Source organism: Pseudophryne corroboree, chromosome 1 (assembly GCF_028390025.1).
Source record: "Pseudophryne corroboree isolate aPseCor3 chromosome 1, aPseCor3.hap2, whole genome shotgun sequence".
Lineage (NCBI taxonomy): Eukaryota > Metazoa > Chordata > Amphibia > Anura > Myobatrachidae > Pseudophryne > Pseudophryne corroboree.
Genome location: NC_086444.1, coordinates 378,458,580 through 378,475,290, shown reverse-complemented (window position 1 = coordinate 378,475,290; position 16,711 = coordinate 378,458,580). Strand labels below are relative to the sequence as shown.

Below are 16,711 nucleotides of genomic sequence, written 5' to 3'. Positions count from 1 at the left end.
TGCCCTTTTTACAGAACACATGTACTGTAGGAAATCTTTCCCGTAATACTTTTCTCCAGGCCAAATGTTTCTGTAAGTTTGAAGCGCATTTATTTGGTTTTCTACAATGTTAGCAAAGAGCAGAAAAGCATAACAAATACCAAGCATTCCACACCTTACAAGCACCCCCTTGCGCTCAGACATTAGTAACGCTCGTCTGCTTGTGCCCTCCACACAATTCACAAAAGGCAAAATTCAAAAATGCACGGTTTACCTTAAAAAAGTAGAAACATATTCCATTTTATGAATATAAACTTTCTGGTAAAGTATGTACAATCCTCATGTATAGTCAAGGAAGCATTTGTAGGGACATACATATCCAGTACGGTCTGACTGGGCATATTCACTTAGCCTTACCCAACTAAACAGATAGGATGTGACATTTACGTAAATCAAGAGGCTTCTGGGGGTGAAACATCTTCCATGCAGCTATGCATAATAGAGGAACAGAAATATATACTTACATAGATATATATGTACATATTCAAAGTCCAGCTTACCACGTGTACACAAATTATCAGAATTGGGATTACAAACTTTCTCAATTGAAAAAATGAGACTCCAATATAAGATCTTTATCATTGACACCTATAAAAGATTTAGCACCTTTTCAGACATATTACCCCTGGCACATTAGTGTGATGGTTTGTAAAGCAAATATCTTGACTTCAAGTGAGGTAGCAGAAGCATTAGGAAGAAAGTAAGCAGAACATAGAAGGAATAATTGTATAGTGGATTCTGTGAAAGCATTTGCATTACTGTGCCTTTACCAATGATGTTAAAATGAATGCAAAGCTCAATAAAAGTATTGTGTGAAGCAGAACTCATACGTAGTCTAAAATGTTCAATATACAAGAAAAATATTGTCATTTAGTAAATATAACCAAAATCTGTACATTGGCTATATATCCTAGAGGCATAATTGACCTAGTGCTGTAACAGAAATCGGAACATAAGGAAGATCTTCATAAGCTACTGGGAACAAAAACAAATGAAACATGATTAGAGATATTACAGAAAATGCAATCTGAAGACGTATAGCTGAAGTTAGGTTTTGATTTTCACATAGCACAAAATAGTTCTGTTACTGGTCTGCTACAAACAATATGGATAGAAAAATCATCTGCCTGTTCAAACCAGACATGTCCCCCATGTTGTCTTTGTTTGTCCTTAGATATGATGTACAGATCACTTATACTGAAGACTGATCCCAAACCTAGAACATGACAAACAGAAAGACAATGTTTTAAAAAATTATCTCTCCCTGTTTAACACTTCACATTACTAAATTTACTCTTAACTCAAGGGAAAGTTAAAGTAAATAAATTGTACAGCATTTGTCTAACAGAAGTGGTTTAGTATTTTCACATATTTACTATGCTGAAGAACACAACATACGACCATTTATGCTGCATGCACATAGACCAGTTCCCATTGAATACAGTGAGAATCACTTGCACTGAAATATGCTGTCTGTCAGACAATTTCACATTCTTGTAGTCAGATAATCCCTCTGCCTGTACCGCCACCTTGTCACAGTATGTAAGCAAGTGTGGCATGCTCCATGTGCAACTACAAATGACTTACCGTATATACTCGAGTATAAGCCGACTTTTTCAGCACTTTTTTTTTTTGCTGAAAAAGCCACCTCGGCTTATACTCGAGTCAGCGTTATATGCCCCACAGTGCCATGTGTGCCAGATATGCCCCACAGTGCCAGATATGCCCCACAGTGCTAGATACTTACCCTCCGTCGCTCCCGCACTGTCGTCTGAAGGAGGGACACGGAGAGCGCAGTGCGCGGCTCTCCTGTGTCCCTCCTGCATCTCCAGCGGCAGCGGCGTCTGTGTGGTAAAGGAAGTGCACAAACCGGCACTTCCTTTAACACACGCCGCTGCCGCCGGAGACGCAAGAGGGACACAGGAGAGCCGCGCGCTGCACTCTCCGTGTCCCTCCTTCAGACGACAGCGCGGGAGCGACGGAGGGTAAGTATCTAGCACTGTGGGGCATTAACAACAAGTATGGACTACCATACATATCTGGTACTGTGGGGCATATCTGGCACACATGGCACTGTGGGGCATATCTGGCACACCTGGCACTGTGGGGCATATCTGGCACTGTGGGGCACACTTGGCACTGTGGGGCACATCTGGCACTGTGGGGCATATCTGGCACTGTGGGGCATATCTGGCACTATGAGGTCTGTGTACGGGTAGAGCTGCATTTTCCACCCTAGGCTTATACTCTGGTCAATAAGTTTTCCCAGGTTTTTGTGGTAAAATTAGGTGCCTCAGCTTATATTCGGGTCGACTTATACTCGAGTATATACGGTATTTGGCCAATGAGCTGGACACTAATCTGTGAAAGATCTCTATGTAACTAATTAGGGACATTTTAAAACCATGGTCTGTTATGGCTAAAAAATAGAATATTAATACCTACCGGTAAATCCTTTTCTCGTAGTCCATAAGGGATATTGCGGACACATTAGTACGATGGGGTATAGATGGGGTCCAAAGGAGCCAGTGCACTTTAAATTTCTTCAACTAGGTGTGCTGGCTCCTTTCCTCTATGTCCCCTCCCACAGGCAGTTATAGGGAAAAAGAGTGCTCGAAGGAGAAAGGACATACTCGAGAGAAGGAATTGAATAACAAGGAGTGGTGAGATTTTTCACCAACACACCAATAACAAACACGACCCACGATGGGGACGTCCCAAAGCTTCCAGAATGGGCAGGAACATACAGAGACGTTTGCAGTACCGCCTGCCCAAACTGGGTATCCTCTTTGGCCAGGGTATCAGGTGTTCTTCCCCGACCAGGTAGCAGCTCGGCACAGTTGCAGGGCCGAGACTCCACGGGCAGCTGCCCAGGAAGACCCCACTGATATAATAGAGTGGGCCTTCAGAGTCTGTGGAACAGTCAAAGCTACATACACATAGGCCTGTTGGATAGTGAGCCTAAGCCAATGAACAATGGACTACTTTGAAGCAGGGCAACCCTTCTTCTGCACATCATACAGCACGAACAAGGAATCCATCTTTCTGATTCAAGCCGTTCTCATGACATACACCTTCAAGGCTCGCACAGCATCCAATGCCTCCGGAGGAGCAGAAGTGCCAGAACTAGACGAAATTACAAGAGATTGATTCAAATGGAACGCAGAGACGGCCTTCGGCAGGAACTGTTGTCGAGTCCTGAGCTCCGCTCTGTCCTCGTAAAAGACCAAGGGGTATATTTACTAAAATTCGTATTTTTCTGAATTAGGTTAAAGTTCAAACACGAATGACATCGAATGTGTGAATTTGCAACTTTTTGATTTTTTTACGCCTCATTTACTATGCTGTCGTATTCTGCATTTTCGAGTTTTCAGATGTCGATGTCATTCGTATTTTCGGCCAGTGTTTTACGGGAGTGAATAGTAAAACACTGCCGACATTAACACAATGAATCTCAGCCGGATCTGTGAGATCCGTGCAAGGCTTCATTGTGCACCTTAAAAAAAAAAAAAAAAAAAAAAAAGTGTTAAAAATCAAGAAAAAAATTTGCGTGGGGTCCCCCCTCCTAAGTAAAACCAGCCTCGGGCTCTTTGAGCCGGTCCTGATTGTAAAAATACAGGGAAAAAATTTATAGGGGTTCCCCCATATTTAAACAACCAGCACCGGGCTCTGCGCCTGGTCCTGGTGCAAAAAATACGGGGGACAAAAAGCGTAGGGGTCCCCCGTATTTTTTGAACCAGCACCGGGCTCCACTAGTCAGAGAGATAATGCCACAGCCGGGGGACACTTTTATACTGGTCACTGCGGCCCTGGCATTAAATCACTAACTAGTCACCCCTGGCCGGGGTACCCTGGAGGAGTGGGAACCCCTTAAATCAAGGGGTCCCCCCCCCCCCCCTCCAGCCACCCAAGGGCCAGGGGTGAAGCCCGAGGCTGCCCCCCCATCAAAGGGCTGCGGATGGGGGGCTGATAGCCAAGTGTAAAAATAAAGAATATTGTTTTTTGTAGTAGAACTACAAGTCCCAGCAAGCCTCCTCCGCAAGCTGGTACTTGGAGAACCACAAGTACCAGCATGCGGGGGAAGAAACGGGCCCGCTGGTACATGTAGTTCTACTGCAAAAAAAATACCCAAATAATAACAGTACACACACACCGTGATAGTAAAACTTTATTACATACATGCATACCGACACACACATACTTACCTATGTTGACACGAAGCAGTCGGTCCCCTTCTCCAAGTAGAATCCACGGGTTACCTGTCAATAAAATTATACTCACAACAATCCAGTGTAGATCGGTCCTCTCTTACTTGTAATCCTCGTACTTGGCAAAACCCGGACCACGCACTGAAAGGGGTCCCATGTTTACACATGGGACCCCTTTCCCTGACTGCCGGGACCCCCCGTGACTCCTGTCACGGGGGGACCCGTGTATCCAATGGTGGGAACTTTGCGGTCAGCGGTAGACCGCGAGGTTATGTGAGGTCACTCTTGTGGTCTACCGCTGACCGCAAAGTTCCCACCATTGGATACAATTTAGCGCCTATGCGCTACATTGTATCTCTGCCGTGCGCTGCCTGTCAGCTCAGGAGCGCACAGACAATCAGGAGCGTGCCAAGACGTGGCGCTCCCTGATTGGCTGAAGGGACCCTCTTTGACAGGAGTCACGGGGGGTCCCGGCAGTCGGGGAAAGGGGTCCCATGTGTAAACATGGGACCCCTTTCAGTGCGTGGTTCGGGTTTTGCGTTTTATTGTTTTGCCAAGTACGAGGATTACAAGTAGAAGAGGACCGATCTACACTGGATTGTTGTGAGTATAATTTTATTGACAGGTAACCCGTGGATTCTACTTGGAGAAGGGGACCGACTGCTTCGTGTCAACATAGGTAAGTATGTGTGTGTCGGTATGCATGTATGTAATAAAGTTTTACTATCACGGTGTGTGTGTATACTGTTTTTTTTTTTTTTTTGCAGTAGAACTACAGGTACCAGCAGGCCCGTTTCTTCCCCCGCATTGATTTAAGGGGTTCCCACTCCTCCAGGGTACCCCGGCCAGGGGTGACTAGTTAGTGATTTAATGCCAGGGCCGCAGTGACCAAGATAAAAGTGTCCTCCGACTGTGGCATTATCTCTCTGACTAGTGGAGCCCGGTGCTGGTTCAAAAAATACGGGGGACCCCTACGCTTTTTGTCCCCCGTATTTTTTGCAACAGGACCAGGCGCAGAGCCCGGTGCTGGTTGTTTAAATATGGGGGAACCCCTGTCAATTTTTCCCCCGTATTTTTACAACCAGGACCGGCTCAAAGAGCCCGAGGCTGGTTTTGCTTAGGAGGGGGGACCCCACGCAATTTTTTTTTCAGATTTTAAACACTTTCCCACCCCTTCCCACTGATAAATATGCACGGATCTCATGGATCCGTTCATGACTATCAGAACACGGTAAAAAAAAAAAGCAGCTCTTTTTTAAAACTGCTTTTTTTTACGATTTGTATTTTTTCACGGCAGTGTTTGGCTATTGCCGGCAGTGTTTGTGAAATAGAATTTTTAGTAAATTACTGAGTTCTATACCTAAAAAGCCGCGTTTGACCGATGGTGTATTCATTTGTATTTTTTTTCTTTGACTACCAAAAAAATACAAATGCCCTCATCACTGCCGAGATTTGAGTTTAGTAAATTCCCGAGATGACACTTTGAAGAAAAGACACCAAATCGGTCAAAATTGGGAGCTTAGTAAATATACCCCCAAATACGGACTTTTACACGATAAGGCACCTAATTCTGAGACACGTCTAGCAGAAGCCAGGGCCAGTAACATCAACGTCTTCCACGTGAGGTACTTGTCTTCTACCGTCATCAGAGGTTCAAACCAGCACATTCAAATCCCAAGGTGCCATGGGCGGCACAAACAGAGGTTGTATGTGAAGCGCTCCATGAAAGAAGGTTTGAACTTCTGGCAACACTGCCTATTTCTTCTGGAAGAAAATGGAGAGACACGAAATCTGGACCTTAATGGAACCCAGACATAAGCCCTTATCCACACCAGCCTGCAGGAAACGGAGGTATCACCCCAAATGGAACTCCGCAGGCTGATAAGTGCATTCCTCGCACCAGGAGACATACCTCTTCCAGATATGGTGATAGTGTTTTGACGTCACAGGTTTCCTGGCCTGAACCATGGTAGCAATGACCTTTTTGGAAAAGCCCTTGTGAGCTAGGTTGTTCCGCTCAACTGCCATGCCGTCAAACGAAGCCGCCGTAAGTCCGGGTATACGAACAGTCTTGGTTGAAGAAGGTCCCTTAGCGGCAGAGGCCAAGGGTCTTCTACGGACATGCCTAGAAGATCCGTGTACCAAGCTCTCCAGGGATAATCCGGGCCAATTAGGATTGCCTGGACACCTTGATGTCTGATCCTCTTGAGCACCCGCGGGATCAACGGAATTGGAGGAAATAGGTAGACCAGCCGATACAGTGCATCTACTGCGCTCACCTGAGGATCCTTGGATCGCGAGCAATAGTAGCAAAGCTTCTTGTTGAGGCGAGACGCCATCAAGTCGATTTGTGGGCAACCCCACCGGTCGATGATCTGCTGAAACACCTGAAGGTGTAGTCTCCACTCTCCTGGGTGGAGATCGTGACGACGCAGGAAATCTGCTTCCCAGTTGTCCACTCCCGGAATGAAGATTCTGCCCAGAGGAGTATCCTTGACACTTCTCGCATGCAGGCCCTGCTTTTTGTCCCTCCTTGTTGATTGATGTACGCCACTACCGTGGCACTGTCCGACTGTACCTGGATCGCCTGATCATTGAGCAGAGGAGAGGCCTGAATCAGAGCATTGTAGATTGCCCGAAGTTCCAGAATGTTGATTTGAAGTTGGGCTTTATGGGCAGACCACCTGCCCTGGAACTGAGCCCCTTGGGTGACAGCACCCCATCCTCTCACATTTGCATCGTTGTGAGGAGGATCCAATCCTGAAACCCGAAGCTTCGGCCTTCCAGGAGGTTGGAAGACTGCAGCCACCACAGGAGTGAAATCCTGGCCTGAGGTGACAGTTGAATCACCCGATGCATCTGAAGATGTGAACTGGACCATTTGCTCAGGACATCCAATGGAAATGTTCTGGCGTGGAACCTTCCATACTAAACTGCCTCATATGAGGCCACCATTTTTCCCAACAATCTTATGCAAAGATGGATGGATATTCAAGCAGGTCGGAGAACCATGCGGACCATCTCCTGGAGTGTTCTCGCTTTGTCCTCTGGTAGGAACACTTTCTGTGCCACAGTATCCAGGATCATCCCCAGGAACAGGAGCCGCTGAGATGGCTCCAGGTGGGATTTCTGTAAATTGAGGATCCACCCATGGTGAGACAAGATGGATAGTGCAATCTATATGGAGAAATATAAGCTCCCTGGATTTTGCCTTTATCAGGAGATCGTCCAGGTAAGGGACAATCACGACCCCCTGGACTCGGAGCTGCAACATCATCTTCGCCATCACCTTTGTGAACACCCTCGGAGCTGTAAACAGGCCAAAGGGTAACGCCTGGAACTGGTAGTGAGCGTTCAGCAGGGCAAACCTCAGATAAGCCTGATGAGGAGGCCAAATCAGGATATGGAGGATAGGTGTCCTTGATATCCAGGGATACCAGGAATTCCTGTTCTTCCAGACCTGCAATCACTGCTCGCAAAGATTCCATCTTGAACTTGAAAACCTTTAGGTAAGGGTTCAAGGACTTCAGATTCAAAATGGGTCTTACTGACCAGTCTGGTTTCGGCACTACAAACAGATTGGAGTCGTAACCTTGCCCTTGTTGTTGCAGTGGTACTGGAACAATGACTTGTGACTGAGCCAACTTGTTGATGGCCAGCAGCAGCGTAGCCCACGTATCCTCCAAAGCTGGTAAGCTTGATTTGAAAAACCGTTGGGGAGGAGCACTGTCGAAATCCAGCTTGTATCTTTGAGTTCTCTGACCCAGGCATCCTGGCAGGAACTTTCCCAGATGTGGCTGAAGTGACGTAACCGAGCTCCCACCTCGAGATCCCCTTGGGGTGGTCGTGCACAGTCATGCTGAAGTTTTAGTTGAAGCTGAACTGGTGTTCTGTTCCTGAGAGCCGGCAATGGCTGGTTTCTTAGGCTTACCTCTGGTGCCTCTAGCCGTATTGGGGGCACCTCTGGCCCTAGATCGAAATCTGGTGGACCAAAAGGACTGAGTAGACAGCCCCAGATAGGTCCTTCTAGCTGGCGAGGCCCCAGAGGGGAGAAATGTGGATTTCCCAGCAGTAACCTTAGAGATACACGCATCCAGTTCTCCCCCAAAGAGCCATTCCCCTGAAAAGATTAGAGACTCCACATTGCACTTGGATTCTGCGTCCACAACCCACTGACTCAACCACAAGGCCTTGCTGTAGCAGTGGTCCTAGCATTCATATTGCCTATCTCCTTGAGAGAGTTACACAGGACGCGTGCAGTGTCCTGAATGTGTTTTAGGAGAGTCACTGTAGTAACCAGGGACATATCCCCTGAGAGGCCTTCCTGAATGTGAGTAGCCCACGTATGAACGGCATGGGTCATCCAGCAACCTGCAATGACCGGTCTCTGTGATACACATGCTGCAGTGTAGATAGACTTCAGTGTAGTCTCAATTTTTCTATCCCCAGGGTCCTTTATGGTAAAGGAGCCCGGGGCAGGCAGTACCGTCTTCTTAGAGAGGCGAGAGACTGATACGTCCACAGCTGGCGGTACTTCCCAGAATTTCCTGCCTTCAGGCGCAAATGGGAAGTATACAAAAAACGTTTGGACATCTGGTATTTTTTGTATGGATTTTTCCAGACTAACTTAAATAGGTCCACTAATTCAGTAAAATCAGGGAAAGTGACACTTAGTTTGTATTGCGTGAAGGACAACGACTGCTGTGTCACAGCATCCTCTAGAGGGAGTTTTAGCACATCCCATATAGCCAGAATGAGGGGTTCAATACCCTGTGCTGAAGGGGGATCCCCACCAATTGTGTCCACGCCCTCTACATCCTCTTGTATCTCTTCCTCAGAATCTGAGAGTAAGGCAGGCAATCCACGTTTTTGTGGACCTGAAGAGATGGGGTGATGGGGAACATCTGCCTTAGCAGCCAGGTCTGCAACAGCCTGCTGTAATTGCTGAGTTTTATGGGCATTTGCAGTGAGCTGAGATGACATCAGACATCATAGTTTTGAATGCACCTAGCCAGGAAGGCTCTGGACCCTCCCCCACAGCCTCCTCAATGATTTGTGAGGACTGACTGCATTGTTCACAAGAAATGGAGCCAGATGATAGAGGGGAGAATCTGGTGTTACACACACTGCACAACTTCTGTTTTACCATGAATGCAACAACAATACAGCCATACACACAGACAAGTATAATGCAAGACTGCCCTTACTGTATGTGAGGGGGAGACAGAGAGAAGGCACCAGCACACCCAAACCACCTAGCCCCAGTGAGGCTGGTAGTTGTTGTATTCAGTGAAACATTGTATATGTTATATAGACATATATATTCCCCATGGGACACAGAATGTGCACAATAGCGAGATACTCCCTGCACCAAGTTTCCAGCGTGTTCCTGCTTGTCTGGAGGAGCTGTGTGTGACTGCTGCTGTATGCAGAGAAAGGCGCCAAAATGCCACTGAGCCCGCTCTGAGGAAGCTCCGCCCCCTGTAATGGCACCGGAGCTTCAGAGTTATTTATACTGGCAATGTCTCCCAAACAGTGTAAAACATAACATAAATGCAAGTTTTCACTAAACTACTGCCAGTGCACACAGGGGGCTATAGCGGGTCCCCCCCCCCCCCCCCCAGGAGGGTCCCGAATGCCTCCCCTGCGTGTCAGACACACCTTGAACCGGGAACCCCTGTAGTGGAGCCCCCAGTTTATACTAGCCACAATGTCACCTTCAGGCTAATGTTAGGGGTGTGCGACGTGCTGCGATTGAGACAGCCAAGGCGCAGTGCCCTGCTGAACAAACAACCTCTCAGGACGGTGGTCTTGCAGCGGGAGGAGGCTCTGACACCTCGCAAGGCCGGTGACCGTCCCCACCCTAACTCCCACGGTGCAGGTATGCTGTTGCCCAAACAGCAAACCGAAAATAGCAAAGATTAAAAATAAACTGAAGAAAAACTCTCTGGAGCTGCAGAGATGTGCACTATCTCCTGAGAGCACTTTTTCTAAACTTCCCCGTCTATACCCCATCGTACTAATGTGTCCCCAATATCCCTTATGGATGCTAGAAAAATATGTCTGTTCAATGCTGGAAATAGTGTTGAATCAGTTACCTGTATATATAAAATTATGGTCTGTGACAGGTGCTAGCTAGTCAGTTACCATGCTCTTGTATTTGCTTTATTTCTTGAGATATAACGGAGTTCCCCACAATCTTCTTCACACAACAATAAAAAACAGCAATATGCTTTCTTTAACAAGTCTCAAAGCCATAGATCAACACTAGGCTGGGGTGACCTCTCTCCCAGTAATTGTCCTATGGTAAACTAGTTTTCCCCAAATGATACTGTGTTATATAAATTTAGACAATGCACACAAGTTACTAAAATAAATAAAGTATTATAAATGTGCAAATAAAAGGTTTTTTTTAGCAAAAAAATTAAAGGATGTGTTAAGGTTGGTGGGCAAAAAAACTCCAAAGGTCTATCTGTATTGTTCAAGGATAATCTTTGTTCTGCTAGTTGTCGATACTGGATTACAGTTAAAGGTAATTAGTGTGGGAGGACATCGCCAATAAAGTTTTATTTCCATGAATCGTATTACATTATGGTGCTGTCTATAGGGAACAGACAAGAATAAGTTTATTATACCTTATTGACTTGTGAAAGAGGAGTTCTTACAGTTCCTGCAGGAACACGGCCTCTATTGCTGTCTTCAAATAATCTTCCAGGTGACCTCTCTCTTCTGGTGCTCAGTAGTCTTCCTGGGGACTTCTCTCTTTCCAACGGTCGCCCAGGAGACTTGTCTCTGCGCATATCTGTCCTTCCTTCGCGGTAACGATGTGGCGTGCTGGGTTCCCGCACTAGGCCTTGCATTTCTCCTGGCACAGGGCTGGCTGCTATTCTCTTTGTTATGTGATCATTGTATGAAGGTGGGCCTCTCTTGTTGGGACTGTAACGTAGAGTGAAAGTCTTATATAATGCTCTGCGGATCTTCCTGCATAGACTATTCATTTCACGGGAAGCAGATAGCTTCCCGGCTGTCAGGATACAGATGCCATTCCACTATCTCTGAAATAGCATCAATATCTTCAGGGGAATGTTATCATTATCTGTCAGTGGATAGCAAAGTATTTTTTTCCCCATCGTATTGTGTGATATGATTAGGATGTGTTGGCTGTGTGTACATCACAACTTTATATTACAGATTTTAAAGTAATTTCTTCTTTTAAAAACATTTACATCTCCACTGACAGAGAAATACAACATTTTCCTAAACACATTCCCTATTAAAAAATGAAGTTCAACATTTATCCGTTGCCTACACACTGGGTGTGTAGCTGTTTGCTGGTGCAGGATGTCATTAACACATACTCACATGCAAAATGTATACCTACCTCCGGGTTGTGGATGGGGCGCGATGAAGATCATTTGTGTTGTCTTTGACCAGATTGCCCTTGCAGCAAATGACTCTCAATTTATCCTGGTATACAGAAGCCAGATAAATGGCTCCAGAAGAGATTGCTGGTCCTAGATACCGTGGGTTTGGAATATCTAAATGAGCCCTGGCTGGAGCACTGCAAAAATAAAAGCTGCATGTATTATACCATTACAGATTTGTAATTATTATTTAAGCAGGTCTACTAGTTTTGAAGAATAAATCTTACCCTAAAGCAGCACGCCCCTGAATCTCAATCACTTCCAAGGAGTTAAAATGAGTCACAAACAGGTAAGGATCTCTGTACGCTGTAAGAGGGAAAGAATGAAGTTGAATATATATTACAAAGACTTTGATGTCCAAACTAATGCCATGTAAAATAGTATTTTAATACCTACCGGTAAATCCTTTTCCGTTAGTCTGTAGAGGATGCTGGGGACGCTTCAAGAACCATGGGGTATAGACGGGATCCGCAGGAGACATGGGCACTTTAAGACTTTGAAGGGGTGTGAACTGGCTCCTCCCTCTATGCCCCTCCTCCAGACCTCAGTTAGAAAACTGTGCCCAGGGAGACGAACATTTAGAGTAAAAGGATTTATTGTTAAACTAAGGTGAGATACATACCAGCTCACACCATAAACACGCCGTACAACATGGCATTTAACAGAACTCCAGTCAACGGCATGAACCATGTCAGCAACAGGCTGACTATAACAGAAATACAACCTGTGTGTAAACATAACTAATAACTGCAGACAGAGTCCGCACTGAGACGGGCGCCCAGCATCCTCTATGGACTAAGAGAAAAGGATTTACCGGTAGGTATTAAAATCCTATTTTCTCATACGTCCTAGAGGATGCTGGGGACACTTCAAGAACCATGGGGTTTATACCAAAGCTCTAGAACGGGCGGGAGAGTGCGGATGACTCTGCAGCACCGATTGACCAAACATGAGGTCCTCATCAGCCAGGGTAACAAACTTGTAAAATTTTGCAAAGGTGTTTGAACCCGACCAAGTAGCTGCTCGGCAGAGTTGTAATGTCGAGACCCCCCGGGCAGCCGCCCTGGATGAGCCCACCTTTCTGGTAGAGTGGGCCTTCACTGATTTCGGTAACGGCAATCCAGCCGTAGAATGAGCATGCTGAATCGTATTACAGATCCAGCGAGCAATAGTCTGCTTGGAAGCAGGCGACCCAATCTTGTTGGCAGCATACAGGACAAACAGAGCTTCCGTTTTCCTAGGTTGAGCCGTTCTGGCGACATAAATCTTTAAGGCCCTAACAACATCGAAAGATTTTGACTCCGCGAAGGCGTCAGTAGCCACCGGCACCAAAATAGGCTGGTTCATCTGGAACGATGAAACCACCTTCAGCAGAAATTGTTGACGAGTCCTCAATTCCGCTCTATCTTCATGGAAGATTAAATAAGGACTCTTGTGAGACAAAGCTGCCAACTCAGACACCCGCCTTGCGGATGCCAAGGCCAATAGCATGACCACTTTCCAAGTGAGAAATTTCAACTCTACTTTCTGTAAAGGTTTAAACCAATGTGACTGAAGGAAATTCAACACCACGTTAAGATCCCATGGTGCCACAGGGGGCACAAATGGAGGTTGGATGTGCAAAACTCCTTTCACGAAACTCTGAACTTCTGGAAGGGAGGCCAATTGTTTTTGAATGAAAAGCGATAAGTCTGAAATTTGTACTTTAATCGAGCCTAACTTTAGGCCCGCATCCACACCTGCTTGCAGGAAATGGAGAAAACGCCCTAGCTGAAATTCTTCCGTAGGAGCCTTTTTGGATTCACACCAAGACACATATTTTCTCCAAACACGGTGATAATGTTTAGACGTTACTCCTTTTCTAGCCTGAAGAAGTGTGGGAATGACTTCACTGAGAATACCCTTTCCGGCTAGGATCCGGCGTTCAACCGCCAAGCCGTCAAACGTAGCCGCGGTAAGTCGTGATATACGCACGGCCCCTGCTGTAACAGATCCTCTCGTAGAGGAAGAGGCCAGGGATCTCTTATGAGTAATTCCTGAAGATCTGGATACCAAGCCCTCCTTCGCCAGTCCGGAACAATGAGGATCGTCTGAACCTTTGTTCTTCTTATGATCTTTAGCACCTTTGGAATGGTGGAATCGGAGGGAACACGTACACTGACTGAAACACCCATGGTGTCACCAGCGCGTCCACTGCTATTGCTTGAGGGTCCCTCGACCTGGAACAATATCTCTGAAGTTTCTTGTTGAGGCGAGACGCCATCATGTCTATTTGAGGAATTCCCCAAAGACTTGTCACTTCTGTGAATACCTCTTGATGAAGACCCCACTCTCCTGGATGGAGATTGTGTCTGCTGAGGAAGTCTGCTTCCCAGTTGTCCACTCCTGGAATGAAGATTGCTGACAGAGCGCTTGCATGTCTTTCCGCCCAGCGGAGAACTTTTGCGGCCTCTGCCATTGCCACCCTGCTCTTTGTTCCGCCCTGGCGGTTTATGTGCGCTACTGCTGTTATGTTGTCCGACTGTATTAGGACGGGCAGGTTGCGAAGAAGACGTTCCGCTTGAAGAAGGCCGTTGTAAATGGCCCTTAACTCTAGAACGTTTATGTGTAAACAAACTTCCTGGCTTGACCATTTTCCCTGGAAGGTTTCCCCCTATGTGACTGCTCCCCAGCCTCGGAGACTCGCTTCCGTGGTTACTAGGATCCAGTCCTGGATTCCGATACCTGCGTTCCTCTAGGACAGGGGTGGTCCGGCCCACCAGCTTGTGTCAGTGAGACACGCTGCCGCTCAGTCCGGCGGCAGCGTGTCTCAGCTGTCAGAACAGGGAGGAGAGCGCGGCTGTCGAGTGGGAGCGGCGGCGTGTAGTACTGCAAACCAGCCGCCGGTCCGTGAGCCAATCAGAGCTCGTGGACCGGCAGCCAATCAGGAGCCGCGGCTGCCGGTCCGCGAGCTCTGATTGGCTCTCGAACCGGCGGCTGGTTTGAAGTACTACACGCCGCCGCTCCCACCCGACAGCCGCGCTCTCCTCCGTGTCCCACGGTAAGCAGCACGGAGGGGAGAGGGGAGGGCATCTATATACCTGGCACTGTGGGGGCATCTGTATACCTGGCACTGTGGGGGGCATTTGTATACCTGGCACTGTGGGGGCATCTGTATACCTGGCACTGTGGGGGCATCTGTATACCTGGCACTGTGGGGGGCATTTGTATACCTGGCACTGTGGGGACATCTGTATACCTGGCACTGTGGGGGGCATTTGTATACCTGGCACTGTGGGGGCATCTGTATACCTGGCACTGTGGGGGCATATGTATACCTGGCACTGTGGGGGGCATTTGTATACCTGGCACTGTGGGGGGCATTTGTATACCTGGCACTGTGGGGACATCTGTATACCTGGCACTGTGGGGGGGCATTTGTATACCTGGCACTGTGGGGGGCATTTGTATACCTGGCACTGTGGGGGCATCTGTATAACTGGCACTGTGAGGGGCATTTGTATACCTGGCACTGTGGGGGCATCTGTATACCTGGCACTGTGAGGGGCATTTGTATACCTGGCACTGTGAGGGGCATTTGTATACCTGGCACTGTGAGGGGCATTTGTATACCTGGCACTGTGGGGGCCTTTGTATACCTGGAACTGTGGGGGCAATTGTGGATCTGGCACCGCACTATTGGGGGCATATGTGTATCACGTCCCATTTTAACTGGCCACACCCATTTTTTTGGCGCATGCACACACAGTACCTCTAAGGGGCAGACCTACTGGGGGGCAGGGTAATTTTTTAAGTTGAGAATTTTTGTATGGCCCCCGAAGGATTTTATAAATATCCAAATGGCCCTCGGTAGGAAAAAGGTTCCCCACCCCTGCTCTAGGAGGTGAGAGCTGTGCAGCCACCACAGGAGTGATATTCTGGTCTTGGAGGACAGGATTATTTTCCGATGCATGTGCAGATGGTATCCGGACCACTTGTCCAATAGGTCCCACTGAAACACTCTGGCATGGAATCTGCCAAATTGAATGGCCTCGTAGGCCGCCACCATCTTCCCCAGCAATCGAGTGCATTGATGGATTGATAATCTCGCTGGTTTCAGAATTTGTCTGACCAAACTCTGAATTTACAGAGCCTTCTCTTCTGAAAGAAAAATTCCCAAAAACGACAGCGTTTCGTCAGATTCAGCTGTGACTTCGGCAAGTTTAGGAGCCAACCAAGTTGCTGCAGAACTGTCAGGGAGAGCGCAATGTCCTGCTCCAGGTTGTCTTTGGATCTCGCCTTTATCAGGAGATCGTCCAAGTAAGGGATAATTGTGACTCCTTGTTTGCGAAGGAGAACCATCATCTCCGCCATTACCTTGGTGAAAATCCTCGGAGCCGTGGACAGACCATAAAAGCCTTCTCCCTGTTGTGACTTGATTTAGACACAACTTTTGTATTGCATCACATACAACCTTCCTGTCCGAAAGAGAAGGTGGTAAGGCCGATTTGAAAAATCGGTGAGGAGGAACGTCTTGAAACTCCAGTTTGTACCCCTGGGACACTATTTCTAAAACCCATGGGTCCAGGGCCGAACGAGCCCAGAAATGACTGAAGAGCTTGAGACGTGCCCCCACCAATGCGGACTCCCGCAGAGGAGCCCCAGCGTCATGCAGTGGATTTGGCAGAAGCCGGGGAGGACTTCTGCTCCTGCGAACCTGCCACGGCCGGAGATCTTTTACCTTTTCCTCTTCCCCTATTAGCAAGGAAGGAATAACCTCTGCCTTTTTTGTATTTATTTGTCCGAAAGGACTGCATCTGAAAGTGGTAAGCTTTCTTTTGTTGTGGAGGAACATAAGGCAAAAATGACGACTTACCCGCGGTAGCCGTAGATACCAAATCAGTGAGACCCTCACCAAACAAGACACTACCTTTATATGGGAGAGACTCCATAGTTTTCTTAGAGTCAGCATCAGCATTCCATTGATGAATCCACAATGCTCTCCTAGCTGAAATCGCCATGGCATTGGCTTTTGATCCCAAAATGCCAATATCTCTCGCC

At 47.3% G+C, this 16,711-nt stretch overlaps 1 protein-coding gene across 6 annotated transcripts in view; it reads right to left on the bottom strand.

Annotated features, from left to right (window-relative positions):
* Window positions 1-233: 233 nt before the first annotated feature.
* The window catches only part of CIT (citron rho-interacting serine/threonine kinase), a 541,532-nt gene continuing 525,054 nt past the window's right edge, over window positions 234-16,711 (bottom strand). For all 6 annotated transcript variants that reach the window (XM_063913147.1, XM_063913146.1, XM_063913148.1 and 3 more), the window contains 4 exons: window positions 11,899-11,977; window positions 11,629-11,808; window positions 10,883-11,183; window positions 234-1,255 (listed from right to left, as the gene is read on the bottom strand). In XM_063913147.1, the coding sequence (XP_063769217.1) occupies window positions 1,232-1,255; window positions 10,883-11,183; window positions 11,629-11,808; window positions 11,899-11,977 (584 nt within the window). In that variant the 3' untranslated portion in view covers window positions 234-1,231. The remainder of the gene's footprint in view (window positions 1,256-10,882; window positions 11,184-11,628; window positions 11,809-11,898; window positions 11,978-16,711) is intronic.